The sequence below is a fragment of the Python bivittatus genome, unplaced genomic scaffold (genome assembly GCF_059951505.1).
Source record: "Python bivittatus isolate LINGU-HERP-01145 unplaced genomic scaffold, Pbiv_v1 ctg000610_np1212, whole genome shotgun sequence".
Classification (NCBI taxonomy): domain Eukaryota; kingdom Metazoa; phylum Chordata; class Lepidosauria; order Squamata; family Pythonidae; genus Python; species Python bivittatus.
In genome coordinates this window covers 34,580,319-34,603,813 of record NW_028277088.1, presented here as the reverse complement: position 1 = coordinate 34,603,813, position 23,495 = coordinate 34,580,319, and the positions used below count along the sequence as shown (strand labels likewise).

Here is a 23,495-nt window from a genome sequence, read left to right as displayed (position 1 = left end):
GTGGTTCTGGGATTTTTGCTCACCGTTCTTGTGATCACTTTGACCCCACGGGGTGAGATCTTGCATGGAGCCCCAGATCGAGGGAGATTATCAGTGGTCTTGTATGTCTTCCATTTTCTAATTATTGCTCCCACAGTTGATTTCTTCACACCAAGCTGCTTGCCTATTGCAGATTCAGTCTTCCCAGCCAGGTGCAGGTCTACAATTTTGTTTCTGGTGTCCTTCGACAGCTCTTTGGTCTTGGCCATAGTGGAGTTTGAAGTGTGACTGAGGTTGTGGACAGGTGTCTTTTATACTGATAACAAGGTCAAACAGGTGCCATTACTACAGGTAATGAGTGGAGGACAGAGGAGCCTCTTAAAGAAGTAGTTACAGGTCTGTGAGAGCCAGACATCTTGCTTGTTTGTAGGTGACCAAATACTTATTTTCCACCATGATTTGCAAATAAATTCTTTAAAAATCAGACAATGTGATTTTCTGGATTTTTCCCCCCATTTTGTCTCTCATAGTTGAGGTATACCTATGATGAAAATTACAGGCCTCTCTCATCTTTTTAAGTGGGAGAACTTGCACAATTGGTGGCTGACTAAATACTTTTTTGCCCTACTGTATAAGAAACTGTCAGGACTTATGAAACATCGTCTATTTGCAGGATTCTTGGATGAAAGTAAAAGTAATCACACCAGATTTTATCACAGCCTTATCAGTACTTATCTTATTGCTTAATCACAAGTCAGTTATTTAGCTAATGGTTTGCTAATGAAGAATGATGAACCACTTTATTATAGTATATATGAAATTACCTTTAAAAATAAACACTCAAGTGGTTCTTATGGGCACTTCTTGCAAATGCTATTGTACTAGAGGGAGATTACAACTATCTCTGAGTTCCCCTTCTATTCCTGTGGTGAGAATATGCAAGGTGAGATAGATCACTACAAAGATTCATCCACATATCCTCTTTCTAGAGGATCTCATAATACTTCTAAAATCAAATCATTAGTTATTTTAATGTGTTTTCTATCATAACTCCTGGGCATGCTTATTATGTAAAACTAACTGCTTACTAAAAATGGGAAGGATGCCCAGGATAAAAAACAATATGTAGAAGTATTTAACATCCTAGTACATTTTTACTACTTGGTTCAATGGTTCAAGCACATTAGTCTGTAGCAATTTACAGAAAATGGCAAAAATTACCCATACTACATACAAAGAGTATTAATCTAAAATCTGTTAATAAGAATGGCCTACTTAACTTTCCAAGTCTGCTTTCTGGTTGGTACCACAAAAGAAAAATGTTACACTATAATTACAGCAAGTATAAAGGAAGACTCCGAATCAATAATCTGACCTGAAGTTCCAACATAATTGATTTTTTTATACAGCTTTCATTTTAATATAACATCTTAAAGAAGTCTATTACTCTGTCTAGAACTCTTTTTCTTTAAACATATGTTTCTCTTATCCTAACTGCTAACCTGTGAAACAATTCAAATGTGATGGAACAAAGGCAATCCCAATCAATTCCCCTTGCTGATTTATTGATATAAATGAATACAATGTGTACATGATAGAAATATCTTTTTCTTCCCTCATTTCTTAGCTATTAACTGCTGCTATTTTGGTCTAAAGCCTATCTTAGGCAAAGTGAGATATTTCTGACACCAAGTAGTGGAACAATAGCTCTGCATAGATCCCTTTCAAAAAATTTAATACCATACACTAGATACAATATTTTGTCTTTAGATGCTAAATAGGATAAACCTTCATAAAAATATGCAGTCTGAAGGTTTAAAAAAACCCAAACATTTAAGAAAAGTTAGCTAGATATCTTGAAACAGATGAGTAAGAACATACGTATTTGCAGAGGAAACACAAGTATTACAAATGTGTGGGAATTCTTATTCTGCAGGGTACTGAAAATGCATTTTCATGACATAACTGCCAAAGACTTAATATAGGTGACTGTTCTATATGATTCAACTTTTCTATAATTTCTTATAATTACATACATTTTCTCAGCTATGCCAGAAAAAGTTTAAAAAATGTATTTTTCCATTCTCTTGCCCATCAAACTATTCTGCCAAATACTTGTGGGCTTTACTTAACTACACACTAAGGGTCTCTCATATTCTAGGAACACAAAGTAGGAACACAGGAAATTGATGTCTGTACAACAAAACTTATCCAATGATCCAAAGAAAAAGCATTTTTGTTGATTAGAAACACTGAGAAACAAATGGCATTCATCTATTGCTTCATACTAGTGGAATTCTATGTGAGTTACAAAACAGGTATTTTATACCATTAACTCACTATAATTTTCTGGGTACAAAAATAGCCAAAGAGTAAACAGGTGCCAAAAAAAGAGATACTTCTTAAAGAAGTATGATGTGTATATTATGAGTAGTTTTATCCAACAACTATTTCTGAATATCATACACCATCTTTCTCAGAGATAACAAAAGGTTATCCAAATATTAGTATTATTTCTACGGCAGAAGATCACATTGCAGCAGAAAAAGTAAAAATGTAACTATAGGTTACAGGGGTTTTTTGCTCCTAAGACTAGAGGAGGATTACAGTATAATGGCTTTTTCAAAACAAGAACCAACCATGGTGATTTCACTGTAAATTTGTGTGCAAATGAAATTAGGCCCTAAGGTTTTACTCAGCTTCTTATGATTAATTTATTCTGTTTCTTACAAAGATGCAAGAGGAAGAAGGTTTAAGTGAAGACTAGCAAATTTCAAAGTCACATTACCAACTGTTTTTTCCTGAATGTATTGTTCATCATTGTTTTTTACATGTTAATGACTTATCTTACTGATGCCATTTCTTAATTGTATATTACAAAACAGTATTACAAAGAAAATAAAACCCCTCTCTTTTCTGTAAATTTGACAATAGCAGCAATCAAAACTTAAAGATAAACTATGACCATGTATGACAGTAGCTATGGTGGAGGAATGTTACAATAATGTCAAAAGATTGTTATAAAGGATGGATTTGGGTTTTTCCAAGAGTTTGCAGCATTCACTAACATAAAAAGTCTAATAAAAAAGTTTCTTGCAATAATATTCCATATAAAACATTCTTTCATATAATCAAAACTCATAAATGAAAAATTCATCTGCTGAATTTTGGAGTATATACAAATTTTTGAAGTTGTATATTCCTTCTGCTTAGTAGAATATATGAATGCAATGCAAAATTGCAAAATAAGTCCTTACCTGCTTTTTGGCACTGGACTATTTTTTCATATACATTATCTGCATTTTCTGTCAGAATCTTGATCATATTTATCATCTGCAAAAACAGAGTTAGCTTTTGTGAATACTGAAGTGACCATATAAAAGTCAGACCATTAACCCACTAAAACCACACCCTCTGCCATGGCTGGCAGTGGATCTCTAGCCTCTGAACATCTTTTCCCAGCTAAAGATGCCAGAGGTTAAACTTGTGGTATATATAATGATACAGTATATACCACTGAAACATGGCTGCACCTTAAACATGTTTACGTAGATTTTGAGGGGGAAGGAATGGAAGAGTTTTTAAAATAAATATGGTGATTGTTTCTTTGTAAGTAGCTAGTTTTATTTAATTAGATTCTTTATGCCCCATTTATCTTAGAGACTAAAAAGTATTAATGTGCATTTCTATTTAAAACATTCAAATATTCCCATGTCCCCAAAATTTAAAACTCTAAATCTATACAATTCTGTCATAATTAGTACTGTACTATTATTTTGAATCATCTATAGTTATTTATAGTGTATATGCTTGTGTAAAACACTGAGTTATCACTGATACTTTAGACTCTGAGAATAAGCAACACTGAATGAGTTTGTTTTGACTGGTTATTTAATGAATGCTACACAAAAGAAGTATATTACAATTAATTACAATTAGATGTACAGGTCTACTGTTACAGTAAAATGTGTGGTTAGTGCTTTTTCACTGTTTCCATGAGAATATATCATATAAATTCAATTAATAAATTCAGGAAACAACAATGGACACAAAAAAGTTTTTAAAACGTTTTAAAAACATTTAATGAAAGAAAGAAAAGCACTGAAAGAATCCTATATAGAGCTAATCAGTTTTAACACTAACCTATTGACACCATCAGAGTTAACTATTGTAGTTTTGTGAGAGTCAATTTTATAGATTCATTATAATAGTCATCAAGCTAGCAAAAAGTTCTTATCCTCAATATTTCACACTTCGGTCACTAAAAACAAATTACAACCATATGCTCTAAAATACACAAAACTGAACTACTGAAAATAACTCTCCACATTTTTCTTTTAAAAGTTATATTTACACATTTTTATAGATTCAATATTTTATAGATTTATTATAATAGTCATCAAGTTAGTAAAAAGTTCTTATCCTCAATATTTCGCACTTCAGTCACTAAAAACAAATTACAACCATATGCTCTAAAATACACAAAACCGAATTACTGAAAGTAACTCTCCACATTTTTCTTTCAAAATGCTATATTTACACATTTTTTCACTATCTCATTTTCAAAGTTACTGGAGCACAATAAAAGTGCTGTTTTTCTTAATAGTGCATCATTGGAATTAATTTTCTTAACTCTAGTTTGTTGTCACTCTATGAAAGTTATCTTGATTGTCAGTGTAGCCAGATGGTACCTATCACAAAAAGAAACTTAGGTGTATTTGATTATTTCTTGGTATCAACACCCTGAACTTCAGACCCAGGCTCTAACTGTAGGTACATATTCCACCAAGTGAAAAAAAAGTTCCATTAAAGCAGGCAATTACATTGCCACTATCTGTTCTTGAGTGGAGAGATACCTTCTTCACCTGGATTCTGGATGGAAAAGAAGATGAGTTTCCTCTTCTCCAAGACCAAGCTTTCAAATGAATTATTTCAGTTTCCCCTTTCAACCAAGGTCAAGAGTTACAATTCATTTTGTAGTTGCTAATACAACTCAAAACACTGGAGAATAATGGATTTTTATTATAAAAATGGATTTTTATTATCAATAAAGCCAGCAAAGCAAATATTTGGGAAATTAGCTAGTTGAAGAAACAGGATCTCCATGCTATAAATGAAAACTTGCATTCATTAAACAAATCAGCCATAGAGAGATATATTAGAGGAACAAAATAAGAGCAAGAGTAAAGATACCTGAGAAAGGAGCACCAAAAAAAAAAAAAATGCCCCTAACACTTCAGCTATGCTTTCCCTGCTAGCTCTACCTTACTGGCTCCAGTTCTCCCAGGAATTTTTGGCACTGAACGTGGGAAGAAATTTGCTCCTAATATGATTGTTTTCTGAGGGCTTCTAGACAATGATTGCCTAGGGCAAAGGAACTGTTAATTCCTTCTCCTCTGAATTCTATCTACTGGCTCTCATTGGAAGGACAGTGGCTTTAGAGTAATAGAAAACAGATTCACCCGTCTGCAGGCTTATTAGTCCACAACTGTCTTTTTTCTTAAAAGGAACTCCTGCACATTAATCCTTCCAGATTAATAGCACAACATATGTATTACACGCCACTATGAATGTTCCCTGTTCAAGGATGAAATGGACCTTTAATAATTCAAAGGTAGACTTTTCTTATAATGCTGATTGCCACATTTTGGCATATCTCCCTGCGGTGGTGTATGACATGAATTCATTATTTATATATAAAAATATTATTGGTATTGTATTGCTATAGATTTTCCTAAATGATTTAACAGCCATGTCAAATAATTTAGAATTGACCTGTTCCATCATCTATTAATTTTGGTAGCATTGTTTTACCCAAGAATCTATTTATTTCTGGTATTCAAATATGCCACAGACTTTATTTCTCTTGCAAAAGACCACTCAAAAGAAGAGTTGGAAGCAGATACTATTTTTCCTATGTAAAATAATGTGCAGTTAGGCATTAAAGGTATTCATCTCTTATATGTTAGTAGTTCCTTTAAGTCTACTTGGTATTAAAATATGTGCCATTCAAGTTCTGGATGGCCTGCTAGTACAATGTTTCAAAATTTTCTACTGTCTCAACATACTCTCAAAAAAGTTTTTGTTACTCATTTGTTATGCAAATCCCTCACCTTAGAAAAAGGACCTGAACACAACTACATTGTTCCTTCTATCACCAAGCTTATGTAGAAGTGACTGATTGTAAGATACTGATTTTAATTTTGCTTTGATTTTAATTTTAAATATAAAAATAAAATCAATACCAGTTGTATTTTTAATTGCTGCAAGCCACCTTGAATGTTGTATGGACAGAAAGAGGGAATAATCAACCAATATCAATAAATCATAATTGAAAACAAACAAAAATGGCTTTGAGGATTGTTAGCTTCCTTCTTGAGTCTCATTCAAGTCATCTCCAACCTACTCATTATGTCTGGCTTAACTGAGCACTCATGTTTTGAAGAATTTGGAGAAAATAAGAAAAAGCATTTTATTTTTATATGCTATTTAATTCTTTCTGATTCCAATCCTTATTCAAACCAATCCTGATCCTAATTCTTTTCCATTTCAATCCATTTGTTCATAGCCCCAATCTTTTTCTTCTAAGAGTGCTTACAATGCTGCATTACAACAGAAGAAGAAGGACAAGGTCTGGGAAACTATAGACCAGTCTAATTCCAGGGAAGATAAGCTATTGGAACAGATGGAGAACCACAAAACCAGGTAATTAAATGATATTATATAGCATAGAGATAAGCAACATGTTCCCCACTGGTACCAACATGACCAAAGACACCTAGCGTGACATCTACCAAATTGTCTGCCCCATCTGACTGAATTTTTTAAAAATTCTTTTTATATTAATGGAAAACTCAAATACTGAAAATCAAAGCATCACTTCTAATATTAGCTTTATTTCCAAGTTGACTCTGGATGGCTAAAGCCTAATGCTTTCCTTAAAAATACGCCACCTTTCCAGAAAAAAAAAGAGATAAACTAACATGATGGAGAACATGCTGAGAAGCTGAAGGTACTGTTGGGGCAGTCTGGCAAACAGGTGTTTTGTTCACACCAATTACAGCAGCCATTTTGAGAGCATATACTTGACAGGCATCTGGTGAATGTGAAAGCCATCTCCCATGGCAGCCATTTTATGACAGCATCCATGACATATGCTAAAATTCCAAATGTGTTCAATAGTTAAAAATAGCTGTCTGACTCCAGGATAGAACTATCACTTGGAGCAGATACAAAGCTTTTGCAGATGTAGTACACATATCATGTAAGTCAAGCGGAAATGAGCATAATTTAAAATATCATTTTTTCAATTCTTGGTTCAGTATACCAAACTCATTTCATCCTAAGCTTTGGTGGCTTTACACATTCCCCAAAATTACCTTCCAAAAATTCTTCTCACTATATAGACATATTGTTAAAATTTAGTTAATGAACTACAATATACAGTTTGCATAATCGTGTTGGTAATAAAGGATTGTTGTTGTTTAGTCGTTAAGTCGTGTCCGACTCTTCGTGACCCCATGAACCATATTGCGCCAGGCCTTCCTGTCCTTCACTGCCTCCCTGAGTTTGCTCAGTTTCATGCTCATTGCTTCAGTGATGCTATCTAACCATCTCATCCTCTGCCGTCCTCTTCTCCTTTTGCCTTCAATCTTTCCCAGCATCAGGGTCTTCTCCAAAGAGATCTCTCTTTGCATTAGGTGACCGAAATATCTGAGCTTGAGCTTCATTATCGATCCTTCCAATGAGCAATCAGGGTTGATTTCCTTTAAGATTGACTGGTTTGACCTCCTAGCAGTCCAGGGGACTCTCAAGAGTCTTCTCCAGCACCACAGTTCAAAGGCATCAATTCTTCAGCGCTCAGCCTTTTTTATGGTCCAGCTCTCACAGCCATACATTACTACTGGAAAAACCATAGCTTTGACTATGCGGATCTTTGTCGGCAAGGTGACGTCTCTGCTTTTTAATATGCTATCTAGGCTTGCCATAGCTTTCCTCCCAAGGAGCAAGCGTCTTTTAATTTCATGGCTGCAGTCTCCGTCTGCGGTGATCTTGGAGCCCAAATAAATGAAGTCTGTTACTGCTTCCATTTCTACCCCTTCTATTTGCCAGGAATTGATGGGTCCAGATGCCATGATCTTAGTTTTTTTAATGTTGAGTTTCAAGCCAGCTTTTGCACTCTCCTCTTTCACCCTCATCAAGAGGCTCTTTAGTTCTTCTTCACTTTCTGCCATTAGGGTGGTATCGTCTGCATATCTGAGGTTGTTGATGATTCTCCCTGCAATCTTAATTCCGGCCGTGTGATTCTTCCAGCCTGGCATTTCTCATGATGTACTCTGCATATAGGTTAAATAAGCAGGGTGACAGTATACAGCCTTGTCGTACACCTTTCCCTATTTTGAACCAATCGGTTGTTCCATGACCGGTTCTGACTGTTGCTTCTTGTCCCGCATACAGATTTCTCAGGAGACAGGTAAGGTGGTCTGGTACTCCCATCTCTTTAGGAATTTGCCACAGTTTGTTGTGATCCACGCAATCGAAGGCTTTTGCATAGTCAATGAAGCAGAAGTAGATATTTTTCTGGAACTCTCGTGCTTTCTCCATGATCCAGCGAATGTTGGCGATTTGATCTCTAGTTCCTCTGCCTCTTTGAAACCCAGCTTGTACATCTGGCAGTTCTTGGTTCATGTATTGCTGAAGCCTAGCTTGTAGGATTTTGAGCATAACCTTGCTAGCATGTGAAATGAGTGCAATTGTGCGATAGTTTGAGCATTCTTTGGCGTTGCCCTTCTTTGGAATTGGAACATAAACTGACCTTTTCCAATCCCGTGGCCACTGTTGCGTTTTCCAAACTTGCTGGCATATTGAGTGCAGCACTTTAACACCATCATCTTTTAGTATTTTAAATAACTCAGCTGGAATACTGTCATCTCCACTAGCTTTGTTGTTAGCAATGCTTCCTAAGGCCCACTTGACTTCACTCTCTAGGATGTCTGGCTCAAGGTCAGTGATCACACCAGCGTGGACATCAGGGACATTAAGATCTTTCTTGTATAGTTCTTCTGTGTATTCTTGCCACCTCTTCTTAATCTCTTCTGCTTCTGTTAGGTCCCTGCCTTTTTTGTCCTTTATCATGCCCATCTTTGCACTAAACGTTCCTTTCATATCTCCAATTTTCTTGTAGAGATCTCTAGTCTTCCCCATTCTATTGTTTTCCTCGATGTCTTTGCATTGTTCATTTAAGAAGGCCTTCTTATCTCTCCTTGCTATTCTCTGGAAATCTGCATTCAGTTGCTTATATCTTTCCCTTTCACCCTTGCTTTTCGCATTCCTTCTTTCCACAGCTATTTGTAAAGCCTCATCAGACAGCCATTTTGCTTTCTTGCATTTCTTTTTCTTTGGGATGGTTTTAGTTGCTGCCTCCTGTACAATGTTATGGACCTCCATCCATAGTTCTTCAGGCACTCTGTCTACCAAATCTAATCCTCTAAATCTATTCATCACCTTCACTGTGTACTCACAAGGAATATGATCTAAGTCATACCTGAGTGGTCTAGTGGTTTTCCCTACATCTTCAATTTAAGCCTAAATTTTGCAGTAAGAAGCTCATGATCTGAGCCACAGTCAGCTCCTGGTCTTGTTTTTGCTGTCTGTATAGAGCTTCTCCATCTTTGGCTGCAAAGTATATAATCAATCTGGTTTCGGTATTGACCATCTGGTGATGTCCATGTGTAGAGTCGTCTCTTGTGTTGTTGGAAAAGAGTGTTTGCTATGACTAGCTTATTCTCTTGACAGAACTCTATTAGCCTTTGCCCTGCTCATTTTGTACTCCAAGGCCAAACTTGCCTGTTATTCCGATTACTTCTTGACTTCCTACTTTAGCATTCCAATCCCCTATGATGAAAAGGACATCTTTTTTTGGTGCTAGTTCTAGAAGGTGTTGTAGGTCTTCATAGAAGCGGTCAACTTCAGCTTCTTCAGCATCAGTGGTTGGGGCATAGACTTGAATGACTGTGATATTGAATGGTTTGCCTTGGATACGCACTGAGATCATTCTGTCGTTTTTGAGGTTGTACCCCATTACTGCCTTTCCCACTCTCTTATTGTCTATGAGTGCAACTCCATTTCTTCTAAGGGTTTCTTGCCCACAGTAATAGATATAATGGTCACCCGAATTAAATTCACCCATTCCCGTCCATTTCAGTTTGCTGATTCCCAAGATGTCGATGTTCAATCTTGTCATCTCATGTTTGACCACATCCAGCTTGCCTTGGTTCATAGATCTTACATTCCAGGTACCTATACAATATTGTTCTTTACAGCATCGGACCTTCTTTTCGCTTCCAGATACATCCACAGCTGAACGTCCTTTCGGCTTTGGCCCAGCCGCTTCACTCTTTCTGGAGCTACTTGGAATTGCCCTCCGCTCTTCCCCAGTAGCATATTGGACACCTTCCGACCTGAGGGGCTCATCTTCCGGCGTCATATCTTTTAGCCTTTTAACATTGTCCATGGGGTTTTCTTGGCAAGGATACTGGAATGTGTTGCCATTTCCTTCTCCAGTGGACCACATTTTGTCAGAACTCTCTGTCATGACCTGTCCGTCTTGGGTGGCCCTGCACGGTATAGCTCATGGCTTCACTCAGTTATGCAAGCCCCTTCGCCACGACAAGGCAGTGATCCATGAAGGGGAATAAAGGATAAAATGTTTTAAATATCTTTATTAGGAACTGTTGTGCTTTATTTAATAGCAAAAGAACAAAAGCAATCTATGAAGCAGTATATAGATGTGGTAGAAACAAAAGTGATTTTCAAGGCAGGAAGGTTTTGGTGGACTATTATAAATTATATTTTCTCTCTCATATCGCATGCCGTTACATTTTTAGGCTTACTATTCCTTACTCCTTTTTTGTATTTTGTGTAACGTTAGCTCCAAAATGTGATGGGCATATCCTTATGCATGCTTGTAATAGTAACCATCTATCCATTTTTTTCCTTGAAAAGTCACTTTATTTCTATACATTATAATGCAGCAATTATGTTCTGGGATTGGTGAAGTACAGGCCTCCTTTTAACAGTTAAGAAAATCTTTTTATGTCAGTCTTACTGCAGTACATAAGAAAAAAGAACAAGACTAAAATCGATAGTAACCTCATTAGGTTAGGCCCAGACTGTCCAAGCCAATTCATAATGAAGTGGAATCAATATTTACATTGCTTTAAGTGCTGTCCAAAATTGCCAATATAAGGAAATAAACTTTCTGGGTGTTACTTGTATATTATTAGTTACGGTTATACCACTGTTGGCAAAGTTAAAATAATGAATCTATTGTCATTTCCAATTAATCTAAAAATGCGTATCATTAAAAAAATGCACACATCATATCAAGAAAATACCAACACTGTATTAGTAAACCAGAACTTCAGTATTTGTTTCAAGTACCATAAATGGCTAGTTATAAGGCAAATAAACTACATTTACAGATAAATTATTGGCTTCTTAAGAACAGCCAAACAGTTTGTTTACTGTTGGTATGCTAATGTTGACCAGCAATTTTCTGTGCTCCCTTTTAAAACTTCTTTTTGTTTAAAACAGACTGAATAGCTCTTCAAACAGAGTTCACTTTCAAACTTAAAACTGTCCTTAGATAGTCTTTCAAATACAGGACTGTTTTCTGTAAAGAAGGACTAATGATCATTCCTAGCATACATAGAACTTGACACGCTCAAAAATGCAGGGGTCTCTTGAACCTTCAATTCTATGGTAATGTAGATAATTACCACCTGGAGTGAACAGCATCAAAATAAGAATGATTCACACCATTAAAACAGCACAACTTTAATGCGACTCTTAAAGCAGCTGCATTTTTTTTTCAGGCCCACCCAGAAGTCTAAAAAAATGTGTGCACTTTAGCAAATAGCAGAAATGTACAGAATTCACATGAGAACCAAAGCACTTCTTTGAAGCGTGCACAGCCCTAATGAAAGTGAAATCAAACAGTTTCGTTTCATATTTTGCTGCTACTTTCCTATTACTATACAAAAAAATATAAAATACAAAAAAAAAAAATTAAAAACAGCTCACCCATTCTGCAGTGAGAAAACTACAATAAGGTAATTCACTGGATACATTACAAACTATTTTTCTTGTAAAATTCATGTTTCCTTACCTCAAAACATAATCTTTTCATATTTTATACAAGTACCTCTATTTTTCAGTAGTAATTTTTTTATGAAAGCTAATGAATTTTCAAGGTAATGCATGACTATAGATTGCAGGAAAGATGCCAACTCTGTTGCTCTGTTTTAATTTATATCTCATTTTCTTATCCAAAAGGCTCTCAAGGTAGCTTGGTCAGTAACCAAAATCAGTACTGAACTTTTTATTAGCAAAAACTAAGCACAAAATTATATGCATATTATTCTGGATTTTGAGTAAGATATATTCTCAATTCCACATTGTTTATAAGTATTTTTTTTACACTTGACTGTTCATTTTTAGTTCATTCCAGAACTGTAATCTATAAATCATGTGCATTTTTAAAGTATAAATCGAGAACTTCATCAATATTTAAAGAATGCTATTTTTTCCTCTATACCTTATCTCTATATCTACCTCACAGGGTTATTGTGGTGAGACAAACAGTAGGGAGCCCTATGTATGCTACCGTGAGATTCCATAAGAAAGGCAGGATAGAAATCTAACAACTAAATAAAATACCCCAATGCAAATCCGACTGTTTACAATGCAATAACGTATACTAAATTTGTAAGACAAATTCTACCACTGTTGATCTCCCTATGGAAAAATAATGGAATGGAATGCAATGTAATACCATACTATCCAGGGACATTTTAATTAACTAAAAACGCTCACTTGACACTAGTTCTGTAATAATCATACTTTTCATCTATAATTCAGCATATATTTCCATTCTATTATGGCTTAATCACCTGTAGTAGTGGTTTTTTTAAATAACTACTATAATATGGTTTTTTTATTTTATTGTTTTATTTAAAAGTCCTTAAAAGATTTTTATAATTGAGTTCTCTAGTTACTCCCTTTTCAAAGATGTAGTAAATCTGATGCTCACTTTATCTGGTACAATCATTATTTGCTTTCATTTTTACAGAGTGGTATTTCTGACAAAGAAATGTTCAGTATTAAATCACCAAAATGGACTAACTTTGGAGCTGTTTTACTTCTGGGAATATCCATGCTAATTATGAGCCATGTGTAGAATGAAACTATGTAAACCAAAGAATGTATTTGTCAACAGTTGTTTTTAAAGTTCCACATGTAAATGTATTAAAACAAGTTTTGATCTTATTATCATGAAAAACTTTGTTGAATTAAAACCCAGCACATAGGTTTTATTCTTCTGTGAGGTTTCAAACTGAACATAATTTGGTCTAAAATTACATTATGGTCACCACTCTTAAGAGACATGAAATAGGCAAATTTCTTGTATGCAGCTGTTATGAAACCACTTCTGCTTCACAGATTCCTTACAAGGTTTTGTTATACTTTCTCCTACAAAAGAAATCTACAAGTTATGAAACAGCTTTAACATTAAATTATGAAATATCTTTCAACGATTATTCTTCCCTGTCGAACTTTGCAAAAGGCATTTTCATATTCTCTACCTGTCCTTAAAACTGTGGAAATTTGCATCTATTGTAACACACACTGGTTTAAGTTTCTACCTCCCAAAAGTATAATTTCTAAGCAAAATTCAAAGCAAAAACCAGGATGTGATTTGTTTGCGTACTTTAGATATTTAATTATTTGTAAGATCCTACCATTAAGCTCATAGTAATGAATGCTGTTAGTAATTGCCGCTATATTTTTTTAGAAGATGGGCATGCTGCCTGGGGAATGATGGGAGTTGAAGTACACACCTCTTAAAGTTCCAAGGTAGAGAAACACTGGTTTACATCATACTGGAGCACAGAACCTGCCATAGTCACACAGAGCCTACAAATGTACAAGTATGAAAAGTTGGGAGAAGACCCTTATGCCCACTTTCTAGCTCATACAACTTCTGCAGTGGTGAATGGAATTGATTATTCTCCAAATTTTACCTTTTCACAAGAAATGGCAGTTGTGTGTAACTCACTGAGAAGGAAGAAAAGCTTGGGAAGGCATAATTGGTACTATTTCCTCCTGATTTGCTAAGTAACAGTTCTAACCCAGATTCAACCACATTCAGAGCTAGATTTGATTCAAGCTTGAAACCACACTAATTTAAGGCACATGATCTCAGTCTTCACATTTGTTTGAAGGCTGTATAATTTAAAAAGCAACTATTTAAAAAAGTCATTATTGTGAAATCATCATCATCATCTCTACCATGTGCATATTTATATATTAATTAATTCAGAATGTATACAGCTTTAATTTTTTTTTTATAAAACATGGAAAATATATTCTAGTCTGTAAAAATAGTTACCAGAAATGGAACTGAACTTTATGGTTAGTCACAAATTTCAATACAGAATCTGATAGATCAGAACCTAGTCATTAAACATTAAATCCTAAAAACAAATTAATTTTCCTTTTTTTTTCATTGAGCTAAAAAGCTATACTCAATCTTAGTAATTTGCTAAAATCGCTAAATCATAAAACAGCAAATGCCCATGCAGGATATATACCAGCATGTATCCAATAATTTTTGTTTAAATTTTATTTTGCATAAATCACAGTTATTTTGCTGATCTCAAACTACCAGACATGTGTAGCAAGAACCCAGATAACCACAGATGGAAGTAAAGAGAAATTTGGGGGCTTCTGTATGTTTGCAGCACAGATCTGGTAAATCTATTTAATCTCCAGAAACAATGTTACCCTCCAAAGTCAAAGTCAAAGTCAAAGTAATCTTTATTGTCATTGTACTAATTTTCCAAGCAGCAGATTGGGGTGGGGGGGCAGGGGGAGAGGAAGAAGAGAGTTGCAGAAGAGTAGACTTATATATAAACATAAGGGTTTTAAATTGAGGAAAACATGAAAGATTACTCACCGTTTCATACGCTATGATAATTTTTTTCAGAACCTCTGGAACAATCCCTTGCAATTCCATTGTGGGATACTGATCACTGAGATTTACTACCACCAAGGGTGTATTATCAGGTTTCACTAAGAGGCTAGACACTGCCAGAATACATTGCATGAGATTTGCTACAGGAGCAAGGCCACACAGCTCTTTGAATGAAACTACTGCATTCTGTTTGGAGGAGATAGAGAAAAAAGGTTGAAGTGATATTGTACTGGTCAATAATTTTAATAATTCTTCAAGTTATACAATCTAATAGACATCAAAACCAGTTTATAATGTAGTAGTCCCAACAGGTAAACAATTAAGCAATACACAGCACTTTTCTTAAGCAAGCAAACAGCTATATGTATTTGCAGGATTTATAACAAATGCTCAATATACAAATAAATTTTAAAATTCTGTTATGGGAAATTAATTCCACTTCTCACTTGTAACTGACAAGAACTACTTCCTTTCTGATGCAGAGAAAGTACTGAGGTTATCCATGTTGTGATTTCACATCATGCTCTCCATTTCAAAACCTTCTATGTTGACAGTTTATAACATTTGTCATGCCACCTTCTTATTGCTGGAGATTTAAATAACTGTGGGTCATTCGCTTAATTACAGAGGTTTTTTAAAAAAAATTATGTCAACAATCACTTATTTCGCCATGAAAAAGATGTGAGATAAACATTTTTGATCTATCTCATTGGTTGAATCTCAGCTCCACTTCAGACTCTGATTAATCCCTTTAGTAGTTAAATCAATTAGAGACAGAAGTGACTATAATGATTGTTATTCCTGAATAAATGAACTTAAAAAATTACTCATGCTTAGTTATGAGGCATAGAGTGGGGCAAAAAAGTATTTAGTCAGCCACCAATTGTGCAAGTTCTCCCACTTAAAAAGATGAGAGAGGCCTGTAATTTTCATCATAAGTATACCTCAACTATGAGAGACAAAATGAGAAAAAAAATCCAGAAAATCACATTGTCTGATTTTTAAAGAATTTATTTGCAAATCATGGTGGAAAATAAGTATTTGGTCAACATCAAAAGTTCATCTCAATACTTCGTTATATATCCTTTGTTGGCAATGACAGAGGTCAAACGTTTTCTGTAAGTCTTCACAAGGTTTTCACACACTGTTGCTGGTACTTTGGCCCATTCCTCCATGCAGATCTCCTCTAGAGCAGTGATGTTTTGGGGCTGTCGCTGGGCAACACGGACTTTCAACTCCCTCCAAAAGTTTTCCATGGGGTTGAGATCTGGAGACTGGCTAGGCCACTCCAGGACCTTGAAATGCTTCTTACAAAGCCACTCCTTCGTTGCCCGGGCGGTGTGTTTGGGATCATTGTCATGCTGAAAGACCCAGCCACGTTTCATCTTCAATGCCCGTGCTGATGGAAAGAGGTGTTCACTCAAAATCTCACGATACATGGCCCCATTCATTCTTTCCTTTACACGGATCAGTCGTCCTGGTCCCTTTGAAGAAAAACAGCCCCAAAGCATGATGTTTCCACCCCCATGCTTCACAGTAGGTATGGTGTTCTTTGGATGCAACTCAGCATTCTCTCTCCTCCAAACACGACGAGTTGAGTTTAGACCAAAACGTTCTACTTTGGTTTCATCTGACCATATGACATTCTCCCAATCCTCTTCTGGATCATCCAAATGCTCTCTAGCAAACTTCAGACGGGCCCGGACATGTACTGGCTTAAGCAGGGGGACACATCTGGCACTGCAGGATTTGAGTCCCTGGCAGCGTAGTGTGTTACTGATGGTAGCCTTTGTTACTTTGGTCCCAGCCCTCTGCAGGTCATTCACTAGGTCCCCCCGTGTGGTTCTGGGATTTTTGCTCACCGTTCTTGTGATCACTTTGACCCCACAGGGTGAGATCTTGCATGGAGCCCCAGATCGAGGGAGATTATCAGTGGTCTTGTATGTCTTCCATTTTCTAATTATTGCTCCCACAGTTGATTTCTTCACACCAAGCTGCTTGCCTATTGCAGATTCAGTCTTCCCAGCCTGGTGCAGGTCTACAATTTTGTTTCTGGTGTCCTTCAACAGCTCTTTGATCTTGGCCATAGTGGAGTTTGGAGTGTGACTGTTTGAGGTTGTGGACAGGTGTCTTTTATACTGATAACAAGGTCAAACAGGTGCCATTACTACAGGTAACGAGTGGAGGACAGAGGAGCCTCTTAAAGAAGTAGTTACAGGTCTGTGAGAGCCAGACATCTTGCTTGTTTGTAGGTGACCAAATACTTATTTTCCACCATGATTTGCAAATAAATTCTTTAAAAATCAGACAATGTGATTTTCTGGATTTTTTCCCCCATTTTGTCTCTCATAGTTGAGGTATACTTATGATGAAAATTACAGGCCTCTCTCATCTTTTTAAGTGGGAGAACTTGCACAATTGGTGGCTGACTAAATACTTTTTTGCCCCACTGTATAAATAAATAAACCTGGATCTACAACAGTGAAATTGCTCAACACATGAAAATATACTCTCCACAAGTAATTTTCCACCACACATATATCTAAATTCTTCCAGGGATTTCATTAATGTATGTATTTGTGTAGATGGATGGGAAGATGGGTAATTAAGGCAAGATAATGCAATGATGCAAATGCAAGAAGAGTGGCAAGCAAAGGAGGGGAAATGATCCCCACAGTACTATTTAGATACAGCATTTTTCCTACTATACTGGAATCACCTTACCTTTATCGTTCACTAAACATAGTTCCTAATATTTTTATACACTGCAAATCATTGGTAAAGATAGACAACTGCCATTTAATAAAGAAGCCTTTAAAGAAAAACAATCCATCATTTTAGCCTTGAAATTACTGTACTAAACAGACTGCTGACATAAGAAAATAGATTCATTTACTTGATTGATCTAAGTTTACATGGTGTTTGGGTTCATCAGCTATTTTAATTGCCTGTGCCAGGCAATTTGTTTGGGAAAATTGCCCAAGGATACTATCTGCCAATGATTTTTATTTCAAAGGACTAACATTTAATTATTGACTGAATGTTAAGCTACAATTAAAAATATGTTCTCACTGTTATGTATTCCAAGTTTACATATGCTATTAACTGAAGAGGCAGTATATACCCTCAGTAAAAATACTCAATGTTAAAATGAAAAACACTGCCCCATATTAATTTTCTTTTCTATGTTAAACTAGGACTCATCAAAGCTCTTGAATTAGATGTTTATCTCAAAGCCTATCAAGGAAATTCATCAGATAAAAACTAAACATACTAGTTTACAAACTACTATTGTCCTACAATCTAATATTCTTTTTAAATTTGAATTCACGATTCAATAAACTGCATATGCAAAATCATTACTTTTTTGTATTATTTCAATGGAATCTAAATGCAATTAATTTATTCAAAATTCAGTGCAAAAATCTTTTCAAAAGATTTTTTAACAGCACTGACCATTAAGGTGCTATTTCAAAGAATCTTTAATAATGGGAAAAGATGAGGCAGGGGAAGATTTACTGTCAGCTCTCCATTTAAAAAGACTGAAAATTTCCACATGTAAAGCACTGGTAAATATTATGGGAGGCCTTGTTTAGTTCTTTCCCTTACACAGAGAAGGCTACAACACAACATGGTGACTTGTATTTATGAAAGATATGTAAGATCACATACCATATGAAATACATTTAGTTCTAAATATGAGTATGTAAAGTACCCATATTCGTCATTTTCAGAAACAAATCCATATTCAATTAACATTTTGAATATGGAAACAACGAACTGGAAAATTATTCAAAAAAAATCAGCTTATAATACAAAGTATGGTTTTGTTTATGATGCCAAATACAAGGAAGGAGAAAACTGACAGCTCACAGGAGTATGTGCAACCACTGTGATTTCCTTCTATAATATGTGGAGCACTTTCTCACTACAATGCCAAAAATTGGAAGGGTGATTTTAAGCATGTAACACCATTTTAAAAACTGTTAACACATTATTCTCACATTTATTCTTGAACGTGCTACTTTTTTCTTGGGGTCTGATGTCCAGGCCCAATTCACTTTTTGATCTTATCCACACCAACTTTTCTACCCCAGCCACAGTCGTTTGTGGAATGGTTGCTAGAACACCATGCTATTCAACAGCAACATAAAGCTTCAAAAAGGCTATTGTTAACTAGAAACATCATTAATTATTACCTTTTAAGTTGTCCAAAATAAACTACCAACTTATTTTATATATTATAAAAATATGTATGTGTTACATCAGTCTTAACTGTCTATGGAAGTAGATAGAAAGTCATACCTGCATGTTTTCTCTCAAATCTGTGGCATCTCGTATGGGCTGAAGAGCATTCTTGAATACTTCATCAATACTTTTAATCCACAAAGTCCTCATACAGGCATATTCTCTGGATTTCTTGCTTTTTCTGACAGAAAGACCCCGTTTATGAGGCTTCCCTCCACCTCTTCGATTAGTAATAGCAACATGGACAAACAAGAAAGCATGTGCTAGAGCTTCTCCTGTTAAAGACTGAAGTGGAACATGCCGATAACCTGGTTGTAAACATTCAAAGGGAATTGTGTACTGCCCAATAAATTCATCCCCAATGTAATCATCATCTAACACAACAAAGCGTACCATAGCAAGTTCAGGTAGGTTAATTTGAAATTCAAAACTCTCATCAAAAATAGGATTGTCTCCATTTTGGTGGATAGTTTTTGTCCTTTGTTCTGCACAGTCTGCTGGAATCCCATGGATTTCTACATAGACATAAGGATCTACTACATCACCTTTGGCACCTGAACCTTTTGGCTTTGGAAAATTCTGTCCACTAATAATCTTAACGTGAAGAAGCTGAGGTGAAACACCAGGCACTGTGTCCTTTGTATTTGCACTAAAGAAAGATACTTCCTCCCGCATGATAGCAGGCCGCAGCACATAGCCACAATTCCCATTTTGTCGAAACCAGCCAATATTGAGGTCCATCATTAACCCAGGTGTCTGAAAGTTCATTGCCACAATTTGACAGCCGCATTTCCAGAAATCCTGTGGGTTCATATTACTAGAATCAATCCTCATAGGGCTAGGAAAAACCCTTGCAAGAAAGCGTTTGTTATAATTCACAAAGTCTCCAGGATTTTCATTGGCATATTTAGTAGCAAGCACTTCATTAAAGGAGCAAACTTCCCAGTATTTCTGAAGCTGAAATGAAACCTGAAAATCTTTGAACTGAACCGATTTACATATGCTTACCAGTTCTGATAGTTCTTTACAAAGTTGAAACCGTTTCACTGGGACAACATTCTGTGGTTCTCCTCCCTCCTTTCCCATTCTCTGTGACATTTCTGCTCCTTCATCTTCATCTGTAACATCTCCTTCTAGCCCAGAGCAGTTAGAAGGTAACTTCTTGGCTTTAATTAATATTTTTCCTTTAAGATATTCAGGAGATGGCAGATAAGATTCCTCTATATTTGGAAGTTTCATATATAGTTTATCCCCAAGTATTTTCTTCATATGCTGGACCATCACATTCTGTTGCTTGAGAGAACAATGATTTTCCAAGCACAAAATAAGAGGATATTCCGAGGCAAAAAATGCATATTTATTAATTATGTCAATTACACTGCGGAAGACTATCTGTGAAGTCATTGTGTGCCCTGTATAAATTACAGGCTCATTGTCAGGACCATCCCATACATCCAACTCAACACTGCGGCATCCCATTTTTAAAGCACGAATGTAACCTGTGATATCAGATGGGCCTCGAAACTGGTCCTCTATCAAGTATGTGTTATGAGAAGAGTTTATGAAATAATGAGATAAAGGCTGGTTCATGTCCTGGCACACCTTTTTATGTTCTGGATCAAATATATGACATTCTGGGGAAGTAAGATAATTTGTAAAACCATCTATGGAAAGCCAGCCTCTTTCTTGTCCCTCTTTAGATGGTTCATATTTGTGAATAATACCAAGACTGATCTCTTCAGTGACATGAGCCATACCCTGTTCTGCTTCCAAAAACATCATAAGATCCTTGGTGTCAAGGAATTCTTTATTGCTAGAAAACTGAACTAGTAAGAAATAGATCTCAGGACGAGTACAAAGCTCATGGAAAACTTCAATAAATTCTTTCTTTGTGATTTCTGTATCAGGTCTGTCTTTTGATCGCTGCAGCTCTTTGAATTTTAATTCAATTTTATTTGTTTTTAAACCAGGATTTAAATTTTTTATAAACTGTACAGCTCTGCATAAGGATATTCGCCCCAAATGATCTATATCTGTTTCACTAAACATCTGGGAAACCCATGAGGTCCGCATTTTATCTTGTCTACTTTCTAGCATATCCAATGTATGTTTTCCATAAGATATCAAGTATCTTAGGCCAGTAACCCAAATATTTGCAACATCTGCAGAGTTTGCAACAAGATCTAAAGATTCATAATTGTCTCCATAAATAATCGAAAATGCAGAGTCTTCTGAAATTTGGTCAGAAATTCCATTGCTACGAAAAATGTCTGTATTTTTCCCTATTCTCACTTCTTTGACTGATTTGATGTCAATCTTTGCTTTTTCAGAATCTTTCTTTGAAGGTTCCCATCGTAGCGACTGCATATCTGCATCTAAAAGAAAATACCGTTGGTATATCCTAGAGTTGGATCGAACTTTTCTGAGTTCCGAGCCTTCAACCATAGCATTAATACAGTCACTTGCACTACTTATCTTTTTCTCAGTGGGCATGCTGCTAAACGAGACTGTCTTCTTCCGTTCCCTTTTTTGTTTTGTACCATCCTGGAAATAGAGAAGAGGGAAAATATTAAATTACATGGCTTATAAACATTTCTATATATCTAAAGATTATAGAAGAGTAACTAGTACAACTACTATTCTTCATTCATACACAAAAAGATATAAAAGGTTACAGATAAGCCTAATCTTATGTGAATTTACTTCGTAACTTTTCAAAGATCTGTAGGATTCATTTCCAAGACAATGAATATGAGATTAAGGCCTAAGGCATTTTCTGCCATATATGCAATAGTCCTGTGAAATATTATACAGTTTATACATACTGTATCTAAGGCATTTGTTTTGAATCTATGATTCCACAGATTACCATATTATATAACCTCAAAACTTATTTAATTAACACATTTTATAACTTTGCTTCTAATTGTTAATATATCTACAAAAGTACCCTTTATTTTCTCACCCCACAACTGGGAACTTATTGGCAAGAAAGCATAGTTTGGTTAGAAAGAGGAGAGAGGACTATCTTCACATTGTTACAGGTCCGTATGATGAGTGGATAGGGAGAAGGAAATGCCATATCAGACTAATGAACATACTGGAAACTGTGCCAAGTAAAGATAGGCAACCTTTCAGCAGCAAGACAGAAAAGTGTATTTTCAATTAGGCTACCACATCTGGACTGCAAAAATCCAAGGGTCACAACTGCCTGGGCAATTATATCACACAAAGATGCAAAGTCAATATTTTTTGTCAGATCTGGAGAAGTTCTGTTATGCCTATCTGATAGTTTATACGCAATACATCCTTTGTTTCTGTTGAAGGTAGATGGGAAATCATTGTTCTATTGCTTGGTATTTGCTTCTGAACTTTGGGCATACAGGCATATCAATCATGCTATTCAGAAAGCGAGTAAGAAATAAACCAATGAAATTAAATGCATAAAATAAAAAATAAGAATAGAGTTTAATCTAATTTATTCCAACATAATTCAGTATATCTCTCCATACAGTTCTCACCTTGGAAATCACCTTTCTTCCCCCATGTCTATACACTACTTTATATACTTTTTTGTTGTTGTTCTTTAAACTTTTCTCCTTCCTTCCTTCCTTCCTTCCTTCCTTCCTTCCTTCCTTCCTTCCTTCCTTCCTTCCTTCCTTCCTTCCTTCCTTCCTTCCTTCCTTCCTTCCCGGATTTATAAGGCTGCCCAACTCAGACTGTGTGCCTCTGGGCGGCATACATCATAAACACACATAAATCAAAAAGAAGAAAAAAACATAGAAAACTATCTAACAACAAACATACAATATATAAATACAAATTCTAAAACGTGAAATGTAAAATAGCAACCAAGCACACAACCAAACAACTTCGGGGGGACTCCCACTCAAATGACCCCTAATGCCTGGGGGAAGAGCCAGGTCTTAAGCACTTTCTTAAAGGCAAGGAGAGTTGGCGCATGTCATATATCGGGAGGAGAGATTGTTCCAGAGAGCAGGGGCAACCACAAAAAAGGCACCCTTCCTAAGTCCCATAAGGTGACAACACTTAAAAGAAAGAATCTGGAACATGCCTTCCCTGTGGGAGTGTGTGGGGTGTGCAGATGTTCTTGGGAGAAGGCAGTTCCTCAAGTAACCCAGTCCTATGCCATGTAGGGCTTTAAAAGTAATCACCAGCACCTTGAATTGCACCCAGAAGGCTATTGGGAGCCAGTGCAGCTTGCAGAGTA

General features: G+C 35.9%; 1 protein-coding gene across 3 annotated transcripts in view; it reads right to left on the bottom strand.

The window, feature by feature from the left end:
- The window catches only part of PLCL2 (phospholipase C like 2), a 105,307-nt gene that overhangs the window by 9,309 nt on the left and 72,503 nt on the right, over positions 1 to 23,495 (bottom strand). For all 3 annotated transcript variants that reach the window (XM_088150757.1, XM_088150758.1, XM_088150759.1), the window contains exons 3-5: positions 19,322 to 21,808; positions 14,999 to 15,202; positions 3,237 to 3,312 (exon numbers count right to left, since the gene is read on the bottom strand). In XM_088150757.1, the coding sequence (XP_088006883.1) occupies positions 3,237 to 3,312; positions 14,999 to 15,202; positions 19,322 to 21,808 (2,767 nt within the window). The remainder of the gene's footprint in view (positions 1 to 3,236; positions 3,313 to 14,998; positions 15,203 to 19,321; positions 21,809 to 23,495) is intronic.